This window comes from Pieris napi, chromosome 23 (assembly GCF_905475465.1).
Source record: "Pieris napi chromosome 23, ilPieNapi1.2, whole genome shotgun sequence".
Taxonomy (NCBI): Eukaryota; Metazoa; Arthropoda; class Insecta; order Lepidoptera; family Pieridae; genus Pieris; species Pieris napi.
This window is the reverse complement of record NC_062256.1, coordinates 8,001,742-8,029,493: the sequence shown is the minus strand read 5'-3', so window position 1 is coordinate 8,029,493 and position 27,752 is coordinate 8,001,742. Positions and strand designations below refer to the sequence as shown.

The 27,752-nt window shown below is 34.7% G+C and overlaps 2 protein-coding genes across 2 annotated transcripts; both read left to right on the top strand.

The window, feature by feature from the left end:
- The first annotated feature begins 6,162 nt into the window (after nt 1–6,162).
- On the top strand, nt 6,163–11,314 carry LOC125061621. The gene is made up of 2 exons (XM_047667131.1): nt 6,163–6,891; nt 9,101–11,314. The coding sequence occupies exon 2, from the start codon at nt 9,211–9,213 to the stop codon at nt 11,023–11,025; it is 1,815 nt and encodes a 604-aa protein (XP_047523087.1). The 5' UTR covers nt 6,163–6,891; nt 9,101–9,210; the 3' UTR covers nt 11,026–11,314.
- An 8,863-nt stretch (nt 11,315–20,177) lies between these two features.
- Nucleotides 20,178–27,608, top strand: LOC125061552 (uroporphyrinogen decarboxylase). Its single transcript, XM_047667023.1, has 7 exons — nt 20,178–20,352; nt 20,431–20,715; nt 20,792–20,950; nt 21,768–21,911; nt 24,464–24,619; nt 25,486–25,653; nt 27,380–27,608. The coding sequence occupies exons 1-7, from the start codon at nt 20,335–20,337 to the stop codon at nt 27,521–27,523; spliced, it is 1,074 nt and encodes a 357-aa protein (XP_047522979.1). The 5' UTR covers nt 20,178–20,334; the 3' UTR covers nt 27,524–27,608.
- The last annotated feature ends 144 nt before the right edge of the window (nt 27,609–27,752 follow it).

The window sequence follows — 27,752 nt, the reverse complement described above, 5'->3', positions numbered from 1 at the left end:
CAATGTGAAGGAAAAACATCTTGAGGAAATCCGGCTTACCTTTTGACCCAAAAAGTCAACGGCGTGTGTCAGACACAGGAAACAGATTCAGAAATCTGAGGCCCAGACCTTAAAAGGTTGTAGCGTAACTGAATTTTTGATTAAATATATGTTTATAATCAATGTTTGTCCAGAAAAGGTCGACAACTGTGATGACCTTGCTCAGACAGGCCACTAGAGCAGTTATTTATTATTTTAATTTTGTTTATATGTATGTACTAACGAAGGCTTTTTGTTCTACATTGCAGCTTCTCTATCTTTAAATAAAACGTAAAAATTAAATCTATAAAAATATGTTCTCATTATATGAAAACGAGTTAAAATTTTGTGCGCCTTGGCCAACTGGCCAACAACTTTTCTTAAAGTTAAAATTTTAAGAAAAAAATGTTAAGATTATTGCTTCAGACTCTATCCTCTATCTATATAGTTTTCGTCCTCTGTCTCTTTTCGTCACAGCATAAACTAAATTTGAACGAAAGAGACGAGTAATTCTTCAGGACCACATTCCTATAATACTGGCTAGTGTGGCTTGATTCTCCCTCTCTACGCAGAGACAATGCGTCTCTATGAGTTTCGTACGAAGTGTAGATACTATGAAGAGTGTTCTGAAGAGTTTGGTTTGATCCCTCCTGCCTTGTTTCATCGCCGTACGCATCACCTTGATGGAAGGAAGTCTTCCACGGTCTGCCTCACTAGTCATTTTCGTACTGAGAGAGAAGAGAGCATAATACAAAGGCATGGCTACACTAAATTGGGTGCCGACGTACTCCGACGACTGCCCTTTATAGGCGACCTATTTGCCCCCCTATACTATAATTGCAGCGTTAATGGTAATCTGGAATTGGGAGCGAATTCACTGAAACAGAATTAAGATCCACAATATGTTTTTAATCATCTAAAAAGGATGGGAAAATGATATCAAAAGAGCAGCTGGCCCTGAAAAGGTTAAAGGTTGGTGGACTCACTCGTTCTTAGACTCTCACTAGGTACGTCGTCCGTAAAGTCCTGGCTAAACCAGTCTAGCCCCTTCCAGAAGCACAGAAGTCTCCTGGGCACTTCGCAGGTTTCACGGAGCTACCTCACTGCTCCAAGGATTTCTGCACGTTGTTTAGCCAAAGACATTCCAGGACTACGTGGGTGACTGATTCCTCTGCGCTGAAACAGCCTCTAAGCAGCTGGCCCTATGTGGCTACGTAAAGATACCGAGAAGAGAGGATATTCTTAGAGGAGGCCTTTTGAACAAGCTGTAAAATAAAGATTAATTATTAGTGTTTATAGTTCACATTTTGATGTACTAACTTTATTAAAGGCTGTTATTATTATATATTTTTAAAGCAACACTTAGCTAAAAGCCACTTAACGGCTTGATTATCAGGTCAACAAGTTTGCCAGTTTCTAATAGTCCCGTTGACTTGGTTGACATCTTTATTGCTATCGCCGAATGTTGCCATACCTCGTGTGACCTAAAAACAATGAATTTTTTAACTGGGTATGTGTAAATACTTATGAACATGGCATATATATCGACTTTCGTTTAAATTTATTAATTTAAAAAGAAAGCAATCTCATTTAAGATTATTTTTAAATATACTATTACAATGCTTTATTATTCGTGTGTAATAAATATTTTCAACATATTAAAAATGTCCAGCGAAGGCGAAATGACCCGTGTATGAAATGTTATAGATGATATCTAGTTATTGTCTTTGAAAAGTACCATAGACTAAAAAACATAATTTTCCTTCGTATATTACAATTATATTTAAAAAGTAATATGTTGTGTCAAAGTTTTAAGTTACATATAAAAATAATATAAAGAAATAACGATGATTATCAAAAAATATATATGCAAACGAAAATCATGGTTAAACTTGAGAAAAACCTTCAAACACACGCAAACATACACACACATAAACATTGTTTTGCTGTTGAGATTCGCGCGTGGTTGCGCAAGCACATCGTGGAGGCCGATGACACGTCGTGGACGCCATGTTGGCGCAGTAATGGAGCGCGAATCTAACTTCTGTTTCGTAATCATCTTGTTTGTCTGGACATAACGTTTAACGGGTCATCGGAATTTAAGAGAAACTACAAGAAATGTATAATTATTTAATACCCCCTAAAAAACTAGAGTAACATTTCGTCTCTTTCTCTCAAATTGTGTTTACATTATGAGGAAAAGAGACAGATGAGCACTTCAAAACGGTGCAATTCCATTTTTTTTTTATTTGTGGAGTCCCGTATTTCCACGATTAAAGTCTTATTAGTAACTTTCTTATAAGTAATTAGCAGTTTAAATTATACAATGATTTATTAAAATAAATCAATTGAAACAATTGAAATACGTGCCGTGCATTCCTTCCAAAAAACCTGGTTCAAGTATTTTGAATTCGATTCGAAATTTGAAATTTGCGATCACGCGGTACTAAAACTCAATATTATATCGCAATTTGGATTTATAGTGAGCTGAATGTAATCTGTAAATCTTAAATTGGAATTTATAAATCGAATATTTGGTTGCTCTGAACTAGCGCATTACCCATTTGTAGTCTCTGGTTCTAACCGCGCATTTGTAAAGCAAATATAATTCAAAAATAGAACCGTACCGTACAATACATTAATAACTTTTTCTTCATAAATACTTTCTAACCAGTCACTTATTAGAGATAGAGGCTAAGCTTTTTGACCCCCAAATTGTTTTTTTTCTCCAAGATCGAACCACAACGCTAGAATAAAGCTATTCAGTGAATTGAATATAAAAACATTTAAAGCATTAGCTACCGATTTACAACAGCTATGGTAGTAGGTATAACCTATAGACAATGAGTAGGTATGTGACAAAACATTTATTTTAAACAAAATCTAATCGAATTTCTATTTATCTTGCGTCTTGTCTTAATAAATTAATTTAAAAATTATAAAAACACATCAATTTATTATTATATCAAAGAAATTACGATATTTATTCCGACACTTACAACCAACCCAATAAATGATTTCGTAATTGTCATTTAATTCGCTATTTATAGCAAATACGATTCCGAATTCTAATCATTCGCTCGCCGATAAGCCCTTTGTAAAGGATATCGGTGTGTAATGAGGTCATGTGTTGCAATATACATGTTTTCGTTAATAGAAACCTATTTTCCCTATTGTACGTTGCGCAAGAATATTCGCGAACAGCGAAGTACAGAGCTCGGCCCCTCCGTCCTCTTGAGAGGCTCGTACATCCGTCCCGCTCTAACGTGTACGATAAGTATACCCGTCTCTTTCACGGTGTGACATAGATACCGATAGGTACAGTTGCGAAACAGCGCGGATTATATAGCAGGTGGAATGCAAACTGGTTTATGCTTTCACATAGAATACATAAGCGATATAATGAGATCGTTTCTCGTATACGAGCTCATTAATTAGCATGCACTCTTTCACCCACGGATTATCTGTGATATTAGCGCATTTAAAACTTTTACATTCTTAATTCAAATATTTACTCTGTTTCATTTTTAATTTCACCAAAGAGTTTATAATGTTTTTATTCTGCAATTTATTCAATTACTAATAGACGTTTATGACAGTTCTAATTAAATTGTTTGTTAATAATGGCAACGTAATTATGATTTTTTTGCGTAACATATTTTTTTGTTTATCATCTTAGCGTATTGAATCTTTTTAGGTTAAATTTCCCGCGAAATACGATGTTTCGGATCGTTGGTTACAGACTACATTCAATTACTTATTAAAAATATGACACAGATATATGTCACTCTTTTTAGAGATTATTCTAACATCATTATCCGTTTTGCAAATAGTTATTATATATCAAAAGATAAATACTACTGTTAGTGTTAGTGATAATACGGTTTACAGACAGACTTTTAATCAGGCGAAATACATAAAAGCTCATTAGAAAAATTATTAAACACTTTTTTTAAATACAACAGGCTCATCTCATGTTAAGAGTTACATATCTTACACACTCTTAATGCCAGAGGGCTCGCGAGTACGTTGCCGGCCTTTCAGGAATTGGTAGGCTTTTTCCTAAAGCACCCTAAGTCGTATTGTAACAATGCAGAATGCAGAATTCCACCCGTATCGAATGATTAAACTCAGCTGCTACTAATCCAAACAGCTCCTCTGAACTCTAATTAAAACATCTGACATACTTAATCTCCTATAACCCCTAGATGGGGCAGAGGGCGTCTACAGTGAGTCCCCATCGCGTTCGCTATTGAGCCTCGTAGTTCATCTCGCTCCATGTCTTTCCGGCTCTCCCTCATCTGCTACTGTACGATGCCAGGTTTGCTTGGTACTGCCATGCTTCCACTTTCCTTGCTTTCAATCAGCGACTGCTTGGGGATATGATAGGCATCTCTTACTAGGCCTTTCCATTTCTATTTGCGTCGCTTTTCGATATTTTAAATAAAACATGTATTTTACCGTAAAAAAACACAGAAATTACCCCCGTATCAACATTAACGCGTATTTAATAATCAGTTTTATATAGGTAGGTGGCAAACGAGCCTACGGACACTAAATTTTTGTGGGTGCGTTGCCGGCCTTTGAGGCAGGTGTACACTCTAACTTTGAGTTACTACCGGGAGTCAATTCCACAGTTTCAATTTTTTTATAGAATAGGGGGCAAACGGGCAGGAGGCTCACCTAAGTGATAACGCCGCTCATGTCCAGAGGGCTCGCGAGTGCGTTGCCGGCCTTTTAAGAATTGGTACGGTCTTTTCTTGAAGTGTGGTGAGAATCTAATATCGACATTTGCTTCACAAAAAGGTTAGTTTAAACATATGCAATTAATGGAATAATTAATGGCTCAACTCAATCATTAGCGAGATCATTAGTTGGTTGCCAAATCGGTGACCCAGAACACATGTTGTAAATGCAGGACTCTTTCGTCACTGTCGAAGCCATTAATCACTCAATTACACGTGCATTTAGCGAATTTTAAATATCATTAATCAATGAAGAAGCAGATACAAAAACGTATCTATAGACTGTTCTTAAAACGCCGGCAACGCACTTGCGAGCCTTCTGAAAGCCATGCCTCCTGTTACATAAAAAAGGCACTTAAGTATCAGTTTCAGATTTCATATGAGAAATCAATCTATATATAATTTTTTTGCGATTTATAATAGACATAGATTTCCGTCCTTTATATAACGCGCGCCCTATAACGCGGAGGTTTCTCAAGTTATATTTATGTAGTGTGAAATTTATATTGATTTTTGAAGTCAATAAAACAGCAAAATATAAATTACATATTAGAAATTTCAATTAATAATAAATTGTTATTAAGATTAGTACTCGTAATAAATATATGACTCAAAATAAAAGGACCTTTATATATACAGTAATCCCCCCTATAGCGCGGGACCTCTATAAATCGGTAATTCACCCCTACAACGATTTCTCAAGTTATATTTCTGTAGTGTGAAATTTATAACGATTTGTCAACTACATAATTAGTGTACCTTTACACTTGTTTTAATTGTGTTGTTATAAAATTAAACTAAATAACTTTATTCCTGTTATCCCTAGTCTTTAAATTGTTCAAAAAAACTGTTTTAAAAAGATACTCCTACAACGCGATTTCCTATTACGCACTACCGCGCGTTCTAATAAAACGTTACGATGCGGGGCGTGGATGGAATTACGCGTTATTTTTAATATTATTTTCGACTTTCCAGTAGGTACTTTATTATTATATTATTGTAGTTACTAATGGTAACTGTTCGGAAAGTAACCGAACACCTTGTAAAATAGCATAAGTACATATAGTTAGATCGCCGCCTGCGCGCGACGCTTTTCTATAACATCAGTGTATCATCAACCATCAACGCGATCACTCATTAAATTAGTTTTTAAGAGCAAAGCAATCTTTTATTTAAATATCATTAAAGTGTTTTGGCAGCAGCCCGAACATTTTTGGTCCTTCGAGCCTCCGTACAGGCGGGACCTGGAACGCGAGTTTTCGTGAAAGTTTCGTGTGTACGAAGTGCTAGCACCATTGCATTAAATCATCAAGTGCGGTGAGCTGCATCAGCTCCCACACAGCATACATCAGTTCTGGTTCGGCAAGCTAGCAGGCTTGCTACCAGGGATAGCATCAGCATCAGCATTCGTGAGGTGGCCAGGCAGGCTAACCACACAACAGTATCATTACCTGTGGGCGAGCCAGGCAGGCTTGCTACGCAGCAGCATACAGCAGCAGCATACAGCAGTAGCATACAGCATCGACAGCACCGCGCGGGCTCGAGCAACAGCACAACAGTAACAGCATATCAAGTGAGATCTTTCCATATTACTACTTAATCCAGTATGGATCTCGATAATCTTCAGCCTAGTCAACAGCAAACATCGTCTAATATCACAGATGAATTAGCACAGCAAGTAGAACCCCTGAAATCCAACGGGAAACTTCGGGAGCTCCTTAGAAGGCAGATATCAAACTTCAAAGCATTCGAGAGAACAGTCAGCAACATAGATTTAAGTAGCATGTCCGAAAAATGGGAGTTTGAATACACCCTAAAATCAATACAGCAGCGCTGGTCAACTATAGACTCTCTTCACTGGGAGGTCGACATGTACCAAGAAGGTGAGGATGAGGTATATCAAAGCATATTTTCTAAACATGAACGAACATACAACGAGTACATCAAATCAATCAACAGCAAATTATGGTCCGTTGCACATCGCGAGTATTCTACGCCCAAAATGGATATTCCAGTTTTTACGGGTAACTACCAGCACTGGACCTCATTCAAGGACCTTTTCCTAGAAACAATCGACCGCAACCCGTCCTTATCAAATGCACAAAAAATGCAGTTTTTGAAGAGCAAGGTAAAAGGTGAAGCCGAAAATTTAATTCGTCACCTACATATCAGTTCCGAAAACTACACTATATGTTGGGAAATTCTAAATAACAGATATAATAATCAAAGATTAATATTCACATCACACATGAATATTCTGTTCAGTCTCCCAACCATGCAGCAGCAGTCATTGATCCAGATCAAGAGGATGCATGACACAGCAGTCGAGGTACTTAATTCTATAAAGAACCTAGGTGTCAACATAAGCACCTGGGACCCCATCATAGTTCATATCTTATCACAAAAACTCGACACAGAGACCCATGCAGATTACATTGAATCAGTTAAAAATCCCCGGGAATTGCCTATTTTACGAGAGTTTATCGACTTCTTAGAATTGAAATTCACTACCCTAGAATCGTCTCGTAGAAAACAAGACTTTTCGACTCAAAAAACAAATCAAGGGACTCGACAAACTTATTATCAAAATCGAAAACAGCATTTTGAACATCAACCATCAAACAAAACTTTCCCACCGCGTCCCATCATGAAAGCGCTTTACGTATCTACGGGTATCATATGTCCATTATGTTCCCAGGCTCACGGCATATTCCAATGCAATAATTTCTTGCAAATGCCGTGCGAATTGAAACTTAAAACCGTGCAAAAGTTACAACTCTGTGCAAACTGTTTGTATTCTCATAAAAATAATAAATGTTATTCAATAAAACGATGTCGTACGTGTAATGAAAATCATAACAGCCTGTTACATGACGCCTTTAACAAGCAAAAACCAACCATATCAACCGCAAGTACTTCGAAGTCTCACGTTCAACCAAATAGCAACGCAGCAACTACGCCCCATGCAGCCGTGGGAAAGGCAACCGAAGTTCTCTTAGCGACCGCAGAAGTCAAAATCACGGCAATCGATGGTTCACAGCAAATAATGAGGGTCCTGATTGACCAAGGATCCCAGATATCATTAATTTCGGAAAAGGCTGCTCAATCATTAGGTTTACAACGGCAAAAATTCAACGGCTCTATCTATGGAGTCGGTCAAAAGCAGAATAATTGCAAAGGCATGCTCACTATCAAGTGCGCGTCTGTCAACGATGATTACTCATTCGAAACCGAAGTTTTAATTATAAACAACTTAATCAAAAGCTTGCCGAATCATAGCTTCGATAGACCGTTTCTACCGTATTTAGATAACATAAAATTAGCGGACCCTAATTATAATATAAGCAGACCAATCGATCTACTATTCGGAGCGGATGTCTACGCATCTATAATCTTAAGCGGGATAGTCAAGGGCGAACATCAATCACAACCAATAGCACAACAAACGCGCCTTGGCTGGATTCTCTGCGGAAACATGCCCCAATCATTTCACTGCAACGTTGTACTCAGCAACTTCGAAGACCTGAAACAATTTCGGGAGATCGAGGGTATAACGGAGGAGTATTCAATGTCCACAGCTGATCAACATTGTATTGACTTTTACAAGCAAACAACAAAAAGACTCGAAGACGGACGGTACCAGGTCAGGTTACCAATGACAAAAAATTTTGAAGAGAAACTAGGAGAGTCTAAACACATAGCAATAGCACAATATCGAAACATCGAAAAGAAACTAGCAAAGGATCCTAATTTGACAACAAGTTACAAACAATTCATGCAGGAATATCTAGACTTAGGTCATATGACACCTTGTATATATAACGAAAGGGCTTCCCCGGTATGTTATCTCCCGCACCACGGCGTGCAGCGTGCCGACGCGAGCAAATTCCTACGCTATGTGTACAGTGGGTTAGCAAAGACGTCGTCTGGGTTCAGTCTTAATGATTTAATGTACAAAGGCCCGAATTTACAGAAAGACTTGCAATCACTAATTTTATCATGGAGACAATATAAAGTCGGCTTCGTCGCCGACATAGAAAAAATGTTTCGGAAAATCTTGATATATGAAACCGATCAAAATCTTCAAAAAATAGTATGGAGGAACTCACTAGAGGAACCTATCTATTTAACGCCGCACGAGCTACAAAATGCAAGTCGGTTGATCATTATCAATGAGCAAAGATCCGCATTCACAATCGATATAGAGCGTTATCGCGAACATAAACGTGTGCAAAGCAAAAGCAATGGTTTATTAAGGAGACCTATCATCAAATTGTCAGCATTACCTCTCGCCGACACGTCGTCTGAAAGCAAGCAAGAACAAGAACAAGAGCAAGAACAAAACAGGAAAAAAGCATCAAGCAAGCAAACGAATGAATCATGTAAAGGTCAATCATCAGCCGGAAAGAAGACACGACCAGTTAAGAAGAAATTCGACTTTATATCAATGGCGATAGGGCTTCTTTCATTCATGAGCATTATGTCTACGTCTAGATCGGAGTATAATATTACTGAGATGAGCGCCAGCCAATCGTTGTATTTCGACCCCATAACAAAGATGCAACTTATCAGAGACAAATGGACCTTAGTTGTGTACCACGATATGGCCCCGTACTGGCAAGGTGAACTAGCATACAAAAAATTATCAAATCACTTGGACAAACTATGTACTAACATCGAGAATAATCAACAATGCCATATGATTTTACTACAAATGAATCACGACTACTCAGAATTACAATATAACAATCAACTTTTATTGACACAGCATTTTACCGAGCACTCCAGACAGCGTCGCGGTCTTATCAACGGCGTAGGCTACCTTGCGAACACATTGTTTGGTGTGCTAGATCAGCATTTTGCAGATAAATACACTGAGGACATTGAACTGATTAGAAATAATCAACAACACTTGGTAAATCTATGGCGTAACCAAACTTCTATAGTAGAGTCAGAATTTAACTTGTTAAAAAGAACAGAAGCATCGATGGAAAGGCAGTATAACATTATAAATAGTCGGTTAAACTCTCTCGATAAGGCAACAAACGATTTAAATAAGCAAATACAGAGCATGTCGGAAGTCGAGGATTTTATTATGTCAGCAATGTCGGCTATGAACTTACTTCAGAATCTAAAAAGCATTCAAAATACCCTCTTGGACACCATCACTGACGTATATCAAGGCCAACTGAACGCCCACCTGTTGACTCCCAAGCAACTACAGAGTGAACTGAATGTGATATCAGGACAGTTATCAAAGGATTTAAGCATACCGATCGACAACATACAAATTGACTTATACAAAATATACAAACTTTTAAAAATAAAAACGAGAATCACTACACAATACCTTATCTTTGAAATACAATTTCCTCTAGTGAGCAGGGACATATACCAGCTGTATCAGATAATACCCATCCCACATCAATTTGGCAAATTAATGACTGAAATAGTCGCCTTATCACAATACGTATCATTAAACCTAAACAAGGACGCCTACATCATATTATCAATCGACGAGTTACAAGGATGCATATTACACGAGGGACATTACTTGTGTGAATTAAAGAGCCCAATTTATCATCTAAGCACTGACGAGAAGTTTTGTGTTTTTAATCACATCAATAACAGTTGCAAAGTAGCTACCACAACCTGCCGCAACCAGTGGATAAAACTAAACAATCCTCTGCAGTATCTGTACTTCTGTTGCGATACATACAATTTGCGGATCATATGTGACAATACAGTACACAGTCGCGAAATAAAGAAATCTGGAATAATAACTCTGCATGATAAGTGTCAAATTAAAGGCAAGGATTTCACATTACTGGCAAGCGGGCAACAATTCAATACTATACAAACGGCACCGAACATCCTTACACCAGATGTTCCAGAAATCAACCACATTATCAATATAACAATGCCTTACTTCAAAGAAGACGATACAGATATCAATAAACTGAACAGCTCTATAGATAGCTTGGAATCCCAAATAAAGAGCATGAAGAGCAACATGGATGAAATGCCTGAGCTGTCGAGCCACGACATACATCAATACTCCATCATCTACAGCCTGGTCGCCGCGTGCGCGTGCGCGGCGCTCGTCGTCGCCTGGAGGAGGTGTCGGCGTCGGCGGCGTCTGGTGCTCTCACCGGGCGCGCAACGCAGTGACAATAGTGAAATACAATCAGTGGTTCACAATGAAAGTGAAAGTGTTAGTGCGCGAAAAGCATTCTCGATAATCGAAGATAGTGTCATGTAGCATAATCACTCATTTTTTTATTATTTTTTTTATCAGTAAATTTTTTTCTATCATTATTATGTATAATTTTAAGCATTTTGTTTTTTTTCTCCCGCCCGGGAGCATGTTCGGAAAGTAACCGAACACCTTGTAAAATAGCATAAGTACATATAGTTAGATCGCCGCCTGCGCGCGACGCTTTTCTATAACATCAGTGTATCATCAACCATCAACGCGATCACTCATTAAATTAGTTTTTAAGAGCAAAGCAATCTTTTATTTAAATATCATTAAAGTGTTTTGGCAGCAGCCCGAACAGTAACTTTTAGGTATAAAGAGTCACTGGGTGGTCACGAAACGTTTTACTATTTGGTACAGTAAATTTATATTTTTTAATACTACTAGTTATTCAAAATTCCTATAACGACATGGATCGACCTGGATGGGACCCTGGGACCTGGACGATGGACCCTTTCACGGGTATACCCAGCCTCCAGGCTCCAGCTTTCCAAATTTCTCTTTGCATAGTCCGCTACGCATAAGCTAATTCTTAAACATAGTAAAGCAACTTTAAATAGTATATTTTGGATGCCGTGTGGTCAAAGCGAAGCGAATGTATCGATTATTCTTATCGCCATCGCTCGGGAACTCGCAAATGTGAAACGCGAACAATTTTACAAGAGGCTTTTTGACAGTATGAAAAATAAAGTATTATTGACATAATTGTATAAAACATAACTTATAAAGCATTTTAAATTATTTATTTAAAATGCTTTATAAGTTATGTTAAAAAAAATCCGCAATTATGAATGCTTACATCAGTCACGTGATACAACAGCAAATTTGTCGAATCGAAGACGTGTAAATAGACATTATTTATTATTCGTCTGTAATCCTACCGGAATTGGAGGTTAATTTCGGCGGCGATTGTTGTAATTGAAAAAAAAATGTATAATTTAAGTTTTTTTTTATGGCTTTTATTTGTGCCAAGTGGGCACAAGGTACTTTGCCAGTGTCGTGTAGATGGATTAAGTTTGATTACTAACGTCTTGACGTTTGTTGACATGTTTACATGGAACGTCATACGTAGTTATGCGACGCCATCTTGCGAGCGTTTTGGCGGGATCTTGAAATTATGGATGTTTTTTGTTTTGTTTGAATTTTTAAAGCCTTATCAGAATTAAAAATATCTAGACTCTATCTTTTTTGTTCTTTTAATGCTTTTGGAGATTACTGGAGGTTGGGTGTCAGTCTCTTGAAGCGTGTCTTGTCCTGTGCTAGATGCACCAACTCTTCCGCAGTCGCAATACCCGTCAACTCCCTAACGTTGCGAAACCACGATTTCTTCATTTTCCCAACACGCCGTTTACCCTGGATTTTACCCATTATAATTAATTGAAGGAGGTGGTAGCGGTCATCAACACGTGGCCCAGGTACGCAACTTTACGTTGTTTAATGTTCTGCACAAGTTTGTTTGACATTCCAACTCGTTAAGACTCTATAGTCACTAACAAATAATCTGAAATGGTTTTTAGAATTAAGCGTCACAAAAAGCGTATTGACGCATGCGTGCATTTGACATACCTATTGGTTATCTGTGGGATATTCGCAACTCGCGAACTCCGCCCTCTAACCGGGATTAGATGTTCGGCTATAGATGCATTTTATAGGGGGATGTTGAGTAGGTATCTACTCAATTCTAATATACCAGTACTTATGGTACCGTGAAGAATTTGAAGCTCTTGAGTGGTAATATCTAGAGACTAATGAACCATAAACACACTTTCATACCCCATATTTAAAAAAAAAATTATCTTGTAACTCAAACATTCTTTCGTCTTGCTGACACATTGTGTTTACACAGTGATGAAAAGAGACAGTTGATTACTCAAAACAGTGAAATTAGATCTTAGAGTTATACGTAACTTGTCCAGAAGAGTTATGTATACTCGTATATTTAAAAATAATTTCACCAAGCTGTCAATAATAAAACGTTCCATACATAGACAAATTCAGTACCCATAGACAATTAAATTACCTTTTTACTCACATCTCACTGCTGTACAAACATCAGCGCAGAATATTTTTAAGCCAGGCGCATCTGGTATCAATAACTTCAACAAGAACAACTTAAAACCATATTTTCTTATCTGTTTCATAGTAGTAAGCTACTTAGTAAGTTAAATGAAGGGGTACGTTTCCTAACTACTTATGTCAAAATCCAAAACATTTTTGACGTAGTACTGTCAGATAGCTAACAGATGCTGAGAAAAATTCATCAGCATCACCTTGATGGCTTGATTCTTTTACGAACATTACTTTTGTGAACTACCCACCTGTGGAATCAACTCCGAGTAGGGTTTTCCCCGGGAAATACTACCTCCAATTATCTAAAGAAAGGGTATACTACCCTCAATATCCGGCAACGCATCTACTAAAATGCCTGTCCATGGGCATTTTGGGCGTTATTACGTTGATAGAGTGGCATAAAAAAATGTAACTACTATATAAACTTCACTCTTTTATCAAATTTCTGTATCTGTTACAAGATCATTTGTCAATCTAATAGGCGACTTTTTGGGTCTAAGGCAAGCCAGTCCTCACAATGTATTCCTTCAACGTAAGAGCGATATTAGAAGCACGCATAGAACGTCCATTGGTGCACAGCCGAGGATCGAACCTACGACCTCAGCTATGAGAGTCACACAGCCACTAGGAACTTATACAACAGACAATGTTAGCATTTCTTAGTTCGAAGTAAGTGTGGTGTGTTAATAAAAGTTATCAATTGAATAACTCCCAATAAAACGTAATCTTGCTGCTTTAAATCGGGTTCGTGTATTGTATTTGGCGTTAATTCGGCTGTATCACGATCACGCACAAGCCCCGCGGTTCTCTTGAGTTATTTAATAGTATTTTTTGTGCCGTGACGCTCCGCCACCCTTGGGCCTCGCGCAAAAAACCCTCTTATTCAGAATGTTGTTTTGGTGAAGGGTAGGGGGGTGCAGATCGCTATCACACGCACCCAGTGCACGCACTATCAAACTGGCCACTTAATACTGGCCAAGAAAAAAATATTTAACAATTGACAAAGCATTTGACAGTCCTAATCTAGGCCTAAGTCATTTCATCGTCCCACAGAGTGATTAGGTTATCATGAAACAGGTGGTTAACGATGTTTAATAGAAATTTCAAATGGAAATTAAAATGGGTTCAAATGAATGTTTTTATTTCAATTTCACTTTTGAATTTGGAATTCTGTAATATGGTAAAAGGGAAATCTTACCAAAGACAAACAATTTTAAATAGACATAAAAAGATGGGTTCTTTAAATATAATTATTCAACACTAGAATTTGGAATTTTTAAATTTGAGATAAATCTATGACAAGAGACAAACTTTACCAAAGACAATAAAATTAAAAAGGAAAATAAAAAGATGGTTTCATAGCTTATGAATCTTATAATTTTATTTTCGACACTTTTAAATTTGGAATTTCCAAACTTGATATAAATCTATGGCAAGAGAGAAATCTTATCAAAGACAATAACAATGTAAAATTCAATGGATTAATAATTTCGTGCAAACGCAATAATTATTTTCGTACACCGCGGGCCGCATTGGTTAATTTTGTTTACGTGTGCGTTGCACGAGAAATAGGGGAGTCTCATTAAGGTAAAAAGCCAAGAACAAACGTTAAAATAATGGCGAATTACACGAAGGGGACCGGACCTATGTTTGATAGTTATTTCTATTATGAAAAAACGAAATAAATATTTTATATGATTAAATTAACATATGTAAATCATAGAAACCTAAGCCGACTTAGATACTAGGTATCTTAATAAAACATACCTTTTTTTATATTTAATATCTATTGAGAAATGTACCTAGGTATATAACGATCTTAAGAATGCCTAAAGACTAATAGCAAATTCTGCTCATCTGTAGTAAGTACATTAAATAAAGTTCATAAGTTTTAATACAAAACTAAAAATTCCAATTTGATTCCAATTCGGATGCATATAATTTTTAATTAGTCATAATCTCCCCTTCGTCCAATGATTCATTACATAACAAGAAGTCACAGCTAACGCATTGTTAGCGAAGTGAATCATTTTGTAGACTATATTTATGCATAGACTATTATAGACTTTAGTTGCATGAAGCCGGCAGAGGGCGCGGGTTGCGCGGGGCGGCGGGCTATCAGCATTTCGGCGCGTCCGCGGGTCCTCCCCTCCGCCCCGCGACGAATTTGCCCTGCACCTCACAACCCGCGACAACAGCGCTGTGAAATACAGAGATAACGTAAATAAGGATTATAAATGTTAAGGTTATGAGAGATAATGAAATCATTGTTAAATACGTTTAAGTATTTATTATCAGTTTATAAACTATACTATAAAAGTATTATCAAAATGTACAAAGGATTTGCTATTTTATAAGTAAATTAATGACATTAGTTATAAAAACCGCGATGTAAATAACTTAAGGAACTTGTAAAGATTTCAAACCTCAGAATCATAGAGACTAGAAATAAACAAAACCGTGTTTATTTTATCATCAATGTTTCAGCAATCACCTATATAGGTAATTAAAATTGCCGGGAACAGTTTATACAAAAAGTTCAGTCTCTGTGGAACACATAATCTGTGCCCCACAACCCGCGACGCTCCCCTCCTTGCGCGTCGTGCTAACCTTGAAAATAGTTTTTACCGACACGAGGGTATTCACCCCGAACCCAAATTCCGGAGTCCACTGCACACTGACGGTTTTCTTGCGATGCAACTGACGTTCTTATAAGATATTGCGTCGCTTACCATAAAACCCCCAGTGTGTGGCAACATTTACGCGATCAGGCAAAGGATATTTGATTGTTGTTTTTTTTCGACGAGTCGTGTGTTTAGTGCTTTGTATGCACAAGAAACAACGCCGAAACTTGCTTTGATTTTTTATTAAAAACTAAAGATTTTTCTTATCTATTTTAACTAGATAGTGATTTATAAGAACGAAAATTAATACAGAAATATATGCAGTAAATTCATATGATTACACCATTTGTAATTCGCCTTAAAATAATTGATTAATTCAAAGTTTTATAAAGCCTAGATTCTAATAGGCATTTTAAGTATCATATAACCTCTAACACAAGGTATAATCTTATTTGAGCGCGAAAACTTGTCAAACTTCGTAAATAATAATGGCGTGGAATGTTTTGAGTATAGATTTTAGTTTGATCTTATAGTAATTGCTGAATATCGTCATACATCACGAAATCTTGTCAATATACAGTTTTATAATGTAATTAAATAATACTAAAATTACTATAAATATGAATCGTTAAAAAGAAAGTTTGCTACTACGCAGTATGCTTGGAAATTAGCGTAAGTAAAACACATAGGTAATTTAATTGTCTTTGATTTGAATCTAAACTTTAATTATTGGCTTTGGTACACATTTTATTGATATATCGAATATTTATTTATTTACTCCACGTGTCTGACTAGTTTTACTTAAAAAAATTAAATTAAATCTTTTCAAATCTATTCATAAAAACCAGAATCTGTTTTTTAAATATATGTACATACATATAGCAAACGAAGCCAGGAAACGACAAAAAATAAAGAAAAGACCTCTCGCCGCCTACGCGCCGTGGTCACGGCCAGAAGTTACTAATTACAATGTCAAAATCAACGTTATAAAAGATAAAAATCATTTAAACCTTTTTATGCTGAATTCAGGAGCCTGTGATCAGCAGTGTCATTAATTTTGACAATAACCACAGCCACATACAATGTTTCCTTAAGACCTACGCCATTTTACTGTAAGCATGCCGCCAAATTTTTTTTTGCCGCCATTTTTTGCTGTAGTCGCCAAAATCACTTTTAAAATCATAATCATTATAGGATATGAAAAATTATTTCTATCTCAATATATTTTTATTGCAATGTCTAAATTTAATTATTATTCATGCTGTATCTACCGACTATGCTCATTTTAACTACACAGACTAAATAAACGTAAATCTACAGAGCTTATAGAGTTTTTAAGTCTCTTTGTGTTAAGTTATGTAGTTTCGTTTCAGCGTATTGAAGTGTTGCTATCCAAAAACCTTTAGTTTCTCCATAAAACAGCTAGCGTAATAGGTTTTTAAAATCACAAGTTAAACGTTAGCTACAGTGGGTTAGATAAAGCGAACCATCAGCTCTTAGATAAGGAACTGTTTACAATGCTATGTCAACGGCCTGTTGGCAGGAAAATCCTTGAATGCAGTTCGTAACCTTCACGTTATAGACCACGTACGCTATTGTATTTGAATAATAATATACCTAATTATAAGATGAATCTGTTCTGAAATTTTATCGTGCGAATAATTGAATAATCAAAAGTCAAAAATCATTTATTCATGTACACTTATGAACGTCAAAAAAGAAACATACATTAAATGCTTCTAATTTTACATTTACTGCCAGTTCTCAAATCAAGGGCATAGAACGGAAGAGAAGAACTGGCAATAAACTCTCCGCCACTCTTTCTAATACTACCTAGAGTTAACATCTTGTGTAGTTAAGGGATAGGTTAGAGGTTATTAAGTTTTTATTGAAAAAGATTTAGCCAACACTTTATTAACTTATAAATCTCAATTTGAGCTAAACGGCAGTTGTCTTAGAGGACAACTTAAATGAGGAAGCCTCGTGTCGTCGTGATTTTATTTATTTAAATCTTTGATTATATTTGTCTTGAAATTTTGCTGTGTTGAAGAGGTAATCGCCAAAACAGAGGGTTAGTCAAGATGACTTAAGATGTGTATGTAAGAAAGTCGAAAACTAAATTTGTATGAAAATGACAGTTCGTGTCGATAGGCATCATGGGGCTTAGTAAGTAAGGAAGATGTAAGTAGACAAATCGTACTATAATAATGGTATCGAAATATTGTATGACCGCTATAATCGTTGTTTCGCTCTCGAAGGAATGTTGAATAAACAAATTAAATTCTATAAAAAACAATTAATTTTCCATGTTAGCCTACGAACTTTTTATAATTACTAAATTACCTCTTTTACGCACCAAAAGTCGGAATCAAAACACAAGGGTCCAAAGAATAAATAATGAAAGTGTTTCTTAGTTAATTATTCTGAGCAAATTGTGGTAAACAAAATTAAGCGTTCGTGTTATAAATTCTGATAAGCCAGTTCGCAGCACCAGACTTTATTATCTCACGAAATAATCCACGGGTCAATGGGCGAGAAATTTGGTTTTTGCAATATACAACGATTTTAATTACCCCACAAAACCCTTCATTTCATTGCGGTGCCTCTTTAAACTTTGACCTTACAAACCTCCTACCTGTATAATGATTTGCAATATTTCTTTTTATAATTTATACAATACCTCCGACTGTGACCACCGAACTTTAGAAAAAGGGCGAATTCATCGTTAATTAAAATCATAGGTAACGGTAACATGCAAAAACTTTTTGTTCCATTTTCAAAGTTTTTTTTTTCGCCTATAGAGTTATGGACCACAGAATACATCTGACTATAGACGCGAGTTATGTTATGAAGTCTATCTAGACCTAGTCTTGGCTAACAGATGATTAATTCAAATAAGTTAAAGTAAAGACGTGACTTTTAACAATAATTGAATCTTAGCGATTGAAAACTGTGGCGGAGATTCCAGTCCTTAATTGCCACGCCCTTAATGTGAGAAGTAAATTTAGAATATTGCTTTTTTATTAACGTTTATAAGTGTGTATGAGAAAAAATTACTTATATAACTTTTGATTGAATTGTCTATGAAATAAGTAAAATAACGCCTGGTGCATGCATGAGGCAGACATATGACACGTTATCTGTTCTTCTAATTAAATACATAAAAATAGGTGCTTTGAAATATATTCTGTCTAATCTATGGTTAGAATTTTCCCGCGAAATTCTTTTTTTAATATATTTTTTGTCACATTTGGAATGCACAAGTCACCTCGGCACCTGTGTTGAGCGTCTCCGGCGACCCCCGCTAACCTGTTAATGCAATATTTAATCACTACCGTTAAGATATAACTCTTGTAAAATTAATAATCGAAATTTAATTTTAAAGAAGAAAATAGAAAGAGTTCACCTGAATTATGATTCGCATGAGAATTCGGATTCGCATTTTTATACTGGCAACCTATTTATAGTACCTATAGTTCCGGTTTTATAGTGTTTAAAGCTACAAAAATCATTAAATTATATACAACTAGCTATGATGTATTTGTTTCTAACTTTGTTTTTAAGATACACATATAAACCTAATACACACACGTAGTACGTATAGTACAGCCTATAGTTTAGAACCAAGGTATTCTAAAAGCGATCTTTATGATAAATCTAGAATGATGAGTGGCGGACGTTTTATTCCATTACTTCTCGTTCGTTGTACGCTTTTATTTGAGAATTAATGGTCATAAGCGTACAAACAACAGGAATAAATATATTTTAATAAACAAACTTAAGTATAAAATACGGAGTTACAACCGTGTTCCTTTAAGTCGAATAAACTTTATTGGGAAACTGGAATAAAGGTTTATATAAAAAATGTATACAGTGATAGGTTGCTATAACGTTTGGATTGTAACAAAAACTACGCTGAACCCCTCTCATTTGGATTTTTTACCTCTAAAAATATGTGAGGGCAGGTAGAATCTTGCAAACTTTGTTGACTTAAATTTAATTTTTTATTGTGACATACTTTTGATTTTTATGAGATTGTGGTTATTATTTTAACCGTCAACCGAAAGAGTTGCTGGAATATAGTTTAGTATTGTTCACCGGTAGAAAACCAACAATAGACACATTATTAAGACATTTTAAAATATAAGGTTTAGATCATGAAGATTTAACAGTAGCTGTAATCATTAAAGGTCATAACGAATTATATTTGCCATTGCCGAAATTAATAAGTAATATTTTAAAAAATTACCCCTAGATGGCGCTTTCGACAATATTTATATTTTTTCCAAAATAGCTTTCTGGTCGTTACCTAGCTGCTAGATATGAATTTACATAGCAAGTACCCTAAAAGGTAAAGTTACTTGATATCTTTTTCGACAATAAACTTTTATGTCAATGTCACGGTATACAGTATGACAACTAGCAATCATGACATATGACTTTGACATTGAGTTTCGTCGAGAGCTGACTGCAGTTTTTAAACTTCGGAACGTAATGTTTTGCAATTATAATTATTTAAAAAAATTGATAAGACAGTTCTTTTAATACACTAAGGCCTTAAACAAGTTAAGAACAAGTTTCTATCTGCATTTATAAGTGATAACGCGTGCTCTTAAAAATGGAATATTCAAACAAGGTTAAAATATTAAAATTATTATCGCTTTAACATAAACATTATAAATTTAAAAAAATATCAAGTACTTATCTATTACAGGACTTCCCGGTACTAAAAAATACGAGGCTGTTAGATGCTGCATATGGAAAAGAGGTAGACAAAGTGCCGGTATGGGTAATGCGTCAGGCTGGTCGATATTTACCCGAATTTCAAGCAGTACGAGCAAAACACGATTTTTTTACTGTTTGCCGTACTCCAGAATTAGCCTGTGAAGTAACCTTGCAGCCACTGCGGCGATATGATTTAGATGCATCAATAATATTTAGTGACATACTAGTTATCCCCCAGGCTTTAGGAATGACTGTTGAAATGCATCCTGGTCAGGTACCTCATTTATTGCATAATCATTTTTAATTTATGCACAGTCATGTCACATAATATATTCAACTTAAACTTGTAGGGACCTGTTTTTCCAAGTCCACTTGCTAGCCCATCCGAAATTGATGAGCTGCAAGAAGATGGTGCGGTGTCTCGGCTGGCTTATGTGGGAAAGGCGATTACTTTAACTAGACACAAAATTGATGGAAAGGTCCCTTTAATTGGCTTTACTGGAGCTCCTGTAAGTTTCATTAATTTATCGTTCACAATATTAATTATGTTATAATTACATCTGTTAAAATTCTTTGTTTTAGTGAATTAATTATTCTAACCTTGTCTGTGCAGGATATAGCAAATTCAATTCTAATTAAGATATCTTGAAATTGTGAATTATTAAGTTTATGTACATTTATGCATTAAGTCACTCATGATCATTTTAAACAATTAATTTTTTTTTTATTGGTACTGTAAATTCTCAGCATCTATGCATATTGCTTTGTGTTAAGGTTTATCAGTAAGATGTAAATAGGCAACAAGACTCAATTCCGCATACATATTACAACTAATTGTAACTAACGTGAGAAATCTCTTTGTTTTGTCTCTACAAATCGTCATAGTCGTAGAATAGTGACGGATCTGACAAATAGTAAACTATACAGGGCAGCCATTTCAAAATAATTTAACCATTTTAGTTTTTGTCACTAGTTTAATTCATATTCTATTATTATTAAAATTGGCATACGCAAACAAAAGGGTTTTTTTTAAACAAAATAAAATAATAACATTAAATTACATAGTTTTCTAGAAAAATCACATGTTTCTATCAAAGCCGTTACTTTACCGACTGATTAATTTGAAATTTAAAACACATAGAATTTTTATTTTTATGTAGACGTAATATTTAGGCAATGTAGTATCCAAATATGATAAAAAGTGGATTTTGTTTTTTTTTCAAAACCGACATTGTTTTACGATCATGACGAAATGTCATTACAAGCTTGTTAAACTTATAACAACAATTATATAGCAGAATACTTATAAATACTTTAAAATTACAGTTCACACTTATGGGATATATGATTGAAGGTGGTGGAAGCAAAACAATGTCGAAAACAAAAGAATGGTTGGAGAAATATCCTAAAGATGTTCACAGGCTCCTTGCTTTACTGACAAGGGTTATAATAGACTACCTTGTTATGCAGGTAAAATATTTTGATGCAATACAGAATATAAAAACAATTTAAATACTTCTATTAAATAAAAACAAATTATTTGCTTATTTATTACAATAATACATACATACATTATCCTTCAAGAGTATTCCGATACAATAATGTTGAGAAAAAAATTAATAAAATGTTATTATACCTACTTTTGTAATAACATTAACAATTGAAGTGTTCATCGGTAATATGATTGTTAGATAACATTACTTATTTTAATCAGTTTTTGTGTATATCCCTTTCTTTTGGATAAAAACTAATTTTAGAGAGAGTGTGAGAGCGGCGAATTACCTTATATAAATTATAATGTCGTAAAGAGAATGGGTTATGTATTAATTTTCGAGTCTTAATATTTTAATGACAATTAAATTGATTAAAATTTCTAACATATATTCCGTTTTCCTCCCTTTAAGTCTCGGAAATCTAAAGTTTTAGATTTGTACAAATATGACCGAGACTTAAAAATTTGTTTGCCAAAGAAGTTTCACTTCTGACATGTTAGTCTAGTCGACAAGTTGAAAATGGAACAAAATAGAGATACTGCTCTTAAAATTATGTGCGATAGCTCATTGGATCCGGAATGACGTCTAGAAAAATGTGCTAAAAGCGTGTATTAGAACATAAAAAATTGTAAAAGTTATAGACAATTAAAGATGAAAAAAAAATGGCATTTAGTTTTTTGCCAATATTTAATAAACTATTAATATTTAAGAAATTTCAAATAAAGATTCTGAAAGAAGAGGAAATTTCCAAAAAAAAACTCTAAACTCCCGGAACTCTATCTCCATTATTTATAATTTTAATTTAACGCTGAAAATAGGTCTGCGGGTGACATTTTTAGGATTCGCGCGTGGCGTCAAAAGCGACTACGGCACATTAATTAATTTATTTAAGGTATTGAATATTTTATTTTAAATTTGAAAAAATTATGGTGTGTTCTGAACACTATAATTAATTTATTCCCGTTGAAAATTTTACTTAAAGTAAATTTTTCAACAAGTTAAATAATTGTTAACTAACGAAATTTTCTCGAACGACCGTCTTAATTGTAAGTGAAAAAAAATGTTTAAATAATGGTCGTAAAAATATTTCGCTTCGTAGAGCCTTTCTTACATACATACTTAACAAGATCGTGCCATAAAAGTTAAAAAAAATATTTATACTTTGTTTATAACAATTTTTTTACTTAAACAAAAACTTAAAAATCCATGTAATGTTGTTAAAAATTTTTTTTTTCTAAATCATCAAATTATCGTTTTTTTATTAATACAAGATATTTATTGATTTGCAAAAAAAAAATTCCCGGCATTTGTTGATAATTTTTTTTTAAACAAATTGATTAAATCAATATTTTTTAAAAAAAATTTAACACAACTTTATTACATTAAAAATTTTATGATTTTTAAAAAAAAATTTTTTCCTTAATAACAATTTTTAATTGTTTATAATCGTTTTTTTTTTTATTTTCTATTGTTTAAATAATTAGCTAAGAAATTTTTTTTTCTAAAAATCATAATTGACAGTCCTCTCTTATAAAGTAACAGAAAAAAAATTTTTTTTATTCAACAATTCTATTGTTTATTAACTTACCAAGTTGTTATAAACAAATATTCAACTTTTTTTTATTTTTTTTCTAAAACTTCTAAAATTAACAAAAACAACCATATATAACAAAGTATAGAAAAAAAATTTTTTAATTTTAAATAAAAGTAATATTCATGATAATCAAAAAAATTTTTTCTATACTAAATATTTTTTTAACTTTTATGGCACGATCTTGTTAAGTATGTATGTAAGATAGGCTCTACGAAGCGAAATATTTTTACGACCATTATTTAAACATTTTTTTTTTCACTTACAATTAAGACGGTCGTTCGAGAAAATTTCGTTAGTTAACAATTATTTAACTTGTTGAAAAATTAACTTTAAGTAAAATTTTCAACGGGAATAAATTAATTATAGTGTTCAGAACACACCATAATTTTTTCAAATTTAAAAAAAAATATTCAATACCTTAAATAAATTAATTAATGTGCCGTAGTCGCTTTTGACGCCACGCGCGAATCCTAAAAATGTCACCCGCAGACCTATTTTCAGCGTTAAATTAAAATTATAAATAATGGAGATAGAGTTCCGGGAGTTTAGAGTTTTTTTTTGGAAATTTCCTCCTCTTTCAGAATCTTTATTTGAAATTTCTTAAATATTAATAGTTTATTAAATATTGGCAAAAAACTAAATGCCATTTTTTTTTCATCTTTAATTGTCTATAACTTTTACAATTTTTTATGTTCTAATACACGCTTTTAGCACATTTTTCTAGACGTCATTCCGGATCCAATGAGCTATCGCACATAATTTTAAGAGCAGTATCTCTATTTTGTTCCATTTTCAACTTGTCGACTAGACTATGTGTACTTTGTACGCACGCACCTTTTTTAAATTATTACTATTGTAATAGGATCCTTATAACTTGTATATAAATAAACTAATTAACAATTAATTATCTAAATAAGATTATTTATCATGTCTAGGTTGAGAGTGGAGCCCAACTTTTACAAGTATTTGAATCGAGTGCTGATCACCTGACAAGGGAACAATTCGCTGATGTGTCCGCGCCTTATTTGAAGGATATAAGGGAGGGTGTACAGAAAAAATTACAAGATAAAAACTTGGATCAAGTTCCTATGGTATTTATAAGCTTTCTTAGATATAGCAGTTTTGGCCTGGTGTTGTGCACCAATGAGCTTTCTATGTGCCCATTTACCACTCACTCAAACGGTGAAGGAAAACATCGTAAGGAAACCCGCCTTAGACCCCAAAGGCCTAGGCCTAGGTTTCCTTAGGCCCTAAGGCTCCGTAATAAGTCTCGATATAGTAGTAGTGTATTGTCTTATCTTCCATGTATTAGAAATTGTACTTTTATCTTTTCTCTATTAGAACTTTTACATTTAAAATTTAATAAAAATTAGAGGTGTCAAGGGACACCCGGATGGAACGAAATTCCTTTCGATTAATTTATATGTTAATTGGTATCATAACAGTATGATAGATTTTCTCGACACCAATCTTACGACGAAAAAAAAAGCCAACATCACGAGGTGTTCTCAGGCGGTCACCCATCCAAGTACTGACCTTGCCCGACGTTGCTTAACTTCGGTGATCGGACGAGAAGTCCGTCTAGCCCCCTTTCACAACGCGCGATAAGGAACTTCGTTCCAAAATATGAAGGATTTATCAGTAACCGGAAGTTGCACTTGGAATAGATTTAACACATTATTAGAATAACTCGAGGTATTTCCGAACCCCTACGACTTAGGGTCCCAAAAAAGAGCGTACAATTCTCAAAAGACCGGCAACGCACTCGCGACTCTGGCAGTGTAAGTGTCCACAGCAGTATCACTTAACATCGTCTGTTGTATAAAAAAAGTAGCTTGCAGATTTTTTAGTGGTCATTTTAAATAGTAGTAAAAAAAACAGAAAAGATCTCTGTTTGTAACGAATATTGTAGAATAGTATAACTTTAAGAGGCGAAAATTTAATTTTTTTTTCACAGACTGTTTTCGCTAAAGGCGGAGGTCACTCCTTGGACGTTCAAGCAAAGATGGGATACGAAACAATTGGTTTAGATTGGACGGTGGATCCAATTGAAGCCAGGAAAATGGTCGGTGAAGATATCACATTGCAAGGGAATCTCGACCCACAAGATCTTTACAAAACTCCAGTGAGTTGTTATTTGTTGAATCAAGTAATATAAATTATTAGGGATGCAACACTAAGGCAACGTTCACACGGCGATTATTTTCCCGTATTCCGTATACGAGATTTTATCGAGTAGTGACAACAGAATATATATGAAAACTTACAAAATTGTTTACACGGCGTTCATACGGGAAAATCCCGTGTTCGAGAAATATATTTGACCGTATACCGTGCGAAGTTGTCACCGGAAACGCCGCGTCTCGAAATGATTTTATCGAATACGACACGCAGTGGCGCTTATGTTCATGTTGTCTCGTTCACACGACTCGCCCATTCGAGAATCGTACGCACTCGCACGCTTAGCCCGCAGTTGCCCTTGTGCGTTGCATCAGTCGATTGTCAATATAGAAGACAGAATTCCAATATTGATCGAGGATTTTATTTCCTTGATCGAAAAAAACAATCGAATCGAATGGTCGCCGTGTGAACGTGGCCTAAAGCGCTAGAAGTGCATAACTAAGTCAACAAAAATTTAATTTCAAATAACACTGAAATTGTACAATTACCATACGTAATGTAAAATGAAATTAAAAATAAACTATAAGCTTATCTAACGGATCATGAATAACATCTGCATACAATATTTATCGGAAACGTGAAATTATTTAATTGTGTTTCGACTTTAGCACAGTTAACTTTCAATATCGGTTAAGTAAGATTGTGAAGTCAAACCTGGATACGTGAGAGCTCAAGGGTCCGCGATCTAATTTTCTCTAATTGAGGTTGCTCACCAACCTGAGTTTCTAGCTTACCGACTTACAGAAATTTTGAATTTGAATTTTTGGAGGGCAAAATGACAGGAGCCGGTAAATACATTTCATTAATAGAGTTTTCTCGCTTACCCAGTTGTCACTTGTTTACGTCAATTTACTTTAAAGGGGAATTGGAAAAAAATGCGTTGCTGAAAAACAGATTTAAATTAGCTTAGGTTTACAAAAGGTCATCAATTTCTTAAAACTTTTATATAATAATAAACATTTTTGCCTAAAAAACAGAAACGACAAAGTCTAATAGAGTCTGGCTAATTAAAGTTGATACTGAAAAAGCGCGGCAAATTTAAAAAATATCAGCATGGCAGCCCTAAAGTAAAAAGGAAAGTTGGAACAACTCACTTTGATACTTTGACATTCATTTTTATTTTACTAGTGAATGCTTGCAATTTTTAGGCTTATAGGTTTTGTGGACATAAGTTTCATCTAAGTAGATTATTGGCTTGCCTTCTGCACATTTCGATGCAATGGTACGCAAAAAGCGATGTCTCCATGCAGCTATATCATATCGTTCAATTAATAATGAACGTTCATTATTGTTTTTCTTAAATTCATAACCGTTTGCTAATAATCTCAAGACTATCTGTAAAAGAACAATAACATTATCTAAAGTAACTAAAACTGATATGTACTTATTTAAAATCAAAAAATATCAAGACATTTTGACCGTACTATCTTTAGTGTTGTCATATAAAAAGTTTGCAAAAAAATCCAGTATCTACTTTCGTTAGCCAGACTCTAACATTCCATTCCCCAACACAATAATAATTTGACAATTCTTTTTCACTCAATTTGACAATTAATGGAACGCCATTCCCCATTGACGTTTTGCGTCATGTGTCAAAGCTTAACTTCCACAGCTGCCACATACAAACTATAAGTAAATAAATAAGTTCAATTTCTTTACACACATTTCAGGAGGAAATCAAGAGTTTGACGAGAGATATGGTTCAAAAGTTTGGTAAAAGGCGGTACATTGCCAATTTAGGTCACGGGATCACACCTCAAACCCCGTTGGAGAGCATGACAGCGTTCACCGAAGGTGTCCATGAAGCAATATAGTCTATATAATATATATGTTATCACATTTATATGGGTGAAGAAAAATTTTGTATACATTTTTTTTTAATAAAATAGATTTGTTATACCTATATCTATTTTTTTGACAAAACTACATCAAAGCAGTATTGGCGCTGCAAGCAGCAGTTTCAGCGTGCGACTCCCCGTAGGTTCGATCCCCGGCTGTGCACCAATGGACTTTCTTTCAATGTGCATTTAACATTTGCTCGAA

Bases quoted from the DNA above. Each gene is read 5' to 3' on its own strand.
- LOC125061621 (XM_047667131.1), top strand. From the start codon at position 9,211: ATGGCGATAGGGCTTCTTTCATTCATGAGCATTATGTCTACGTCTAGA.
- LOC125061552 (XM_047667023.1), top strand. The intron at 20,951-21,767 runs GTAAGTTTCATT...TTAAAATTACAG, and splicing joins TTGGCTTTACTGGAGCTCCT to TTCACACTTATGGGATATAT. The intron at 24,620-25,485 runs GTATTTATAAGC...TTTTTTTCACAG, and splicing joins ACTTGGATCAAGTTCCTATG to ACTGTTTTCGCTAAAGGCGG.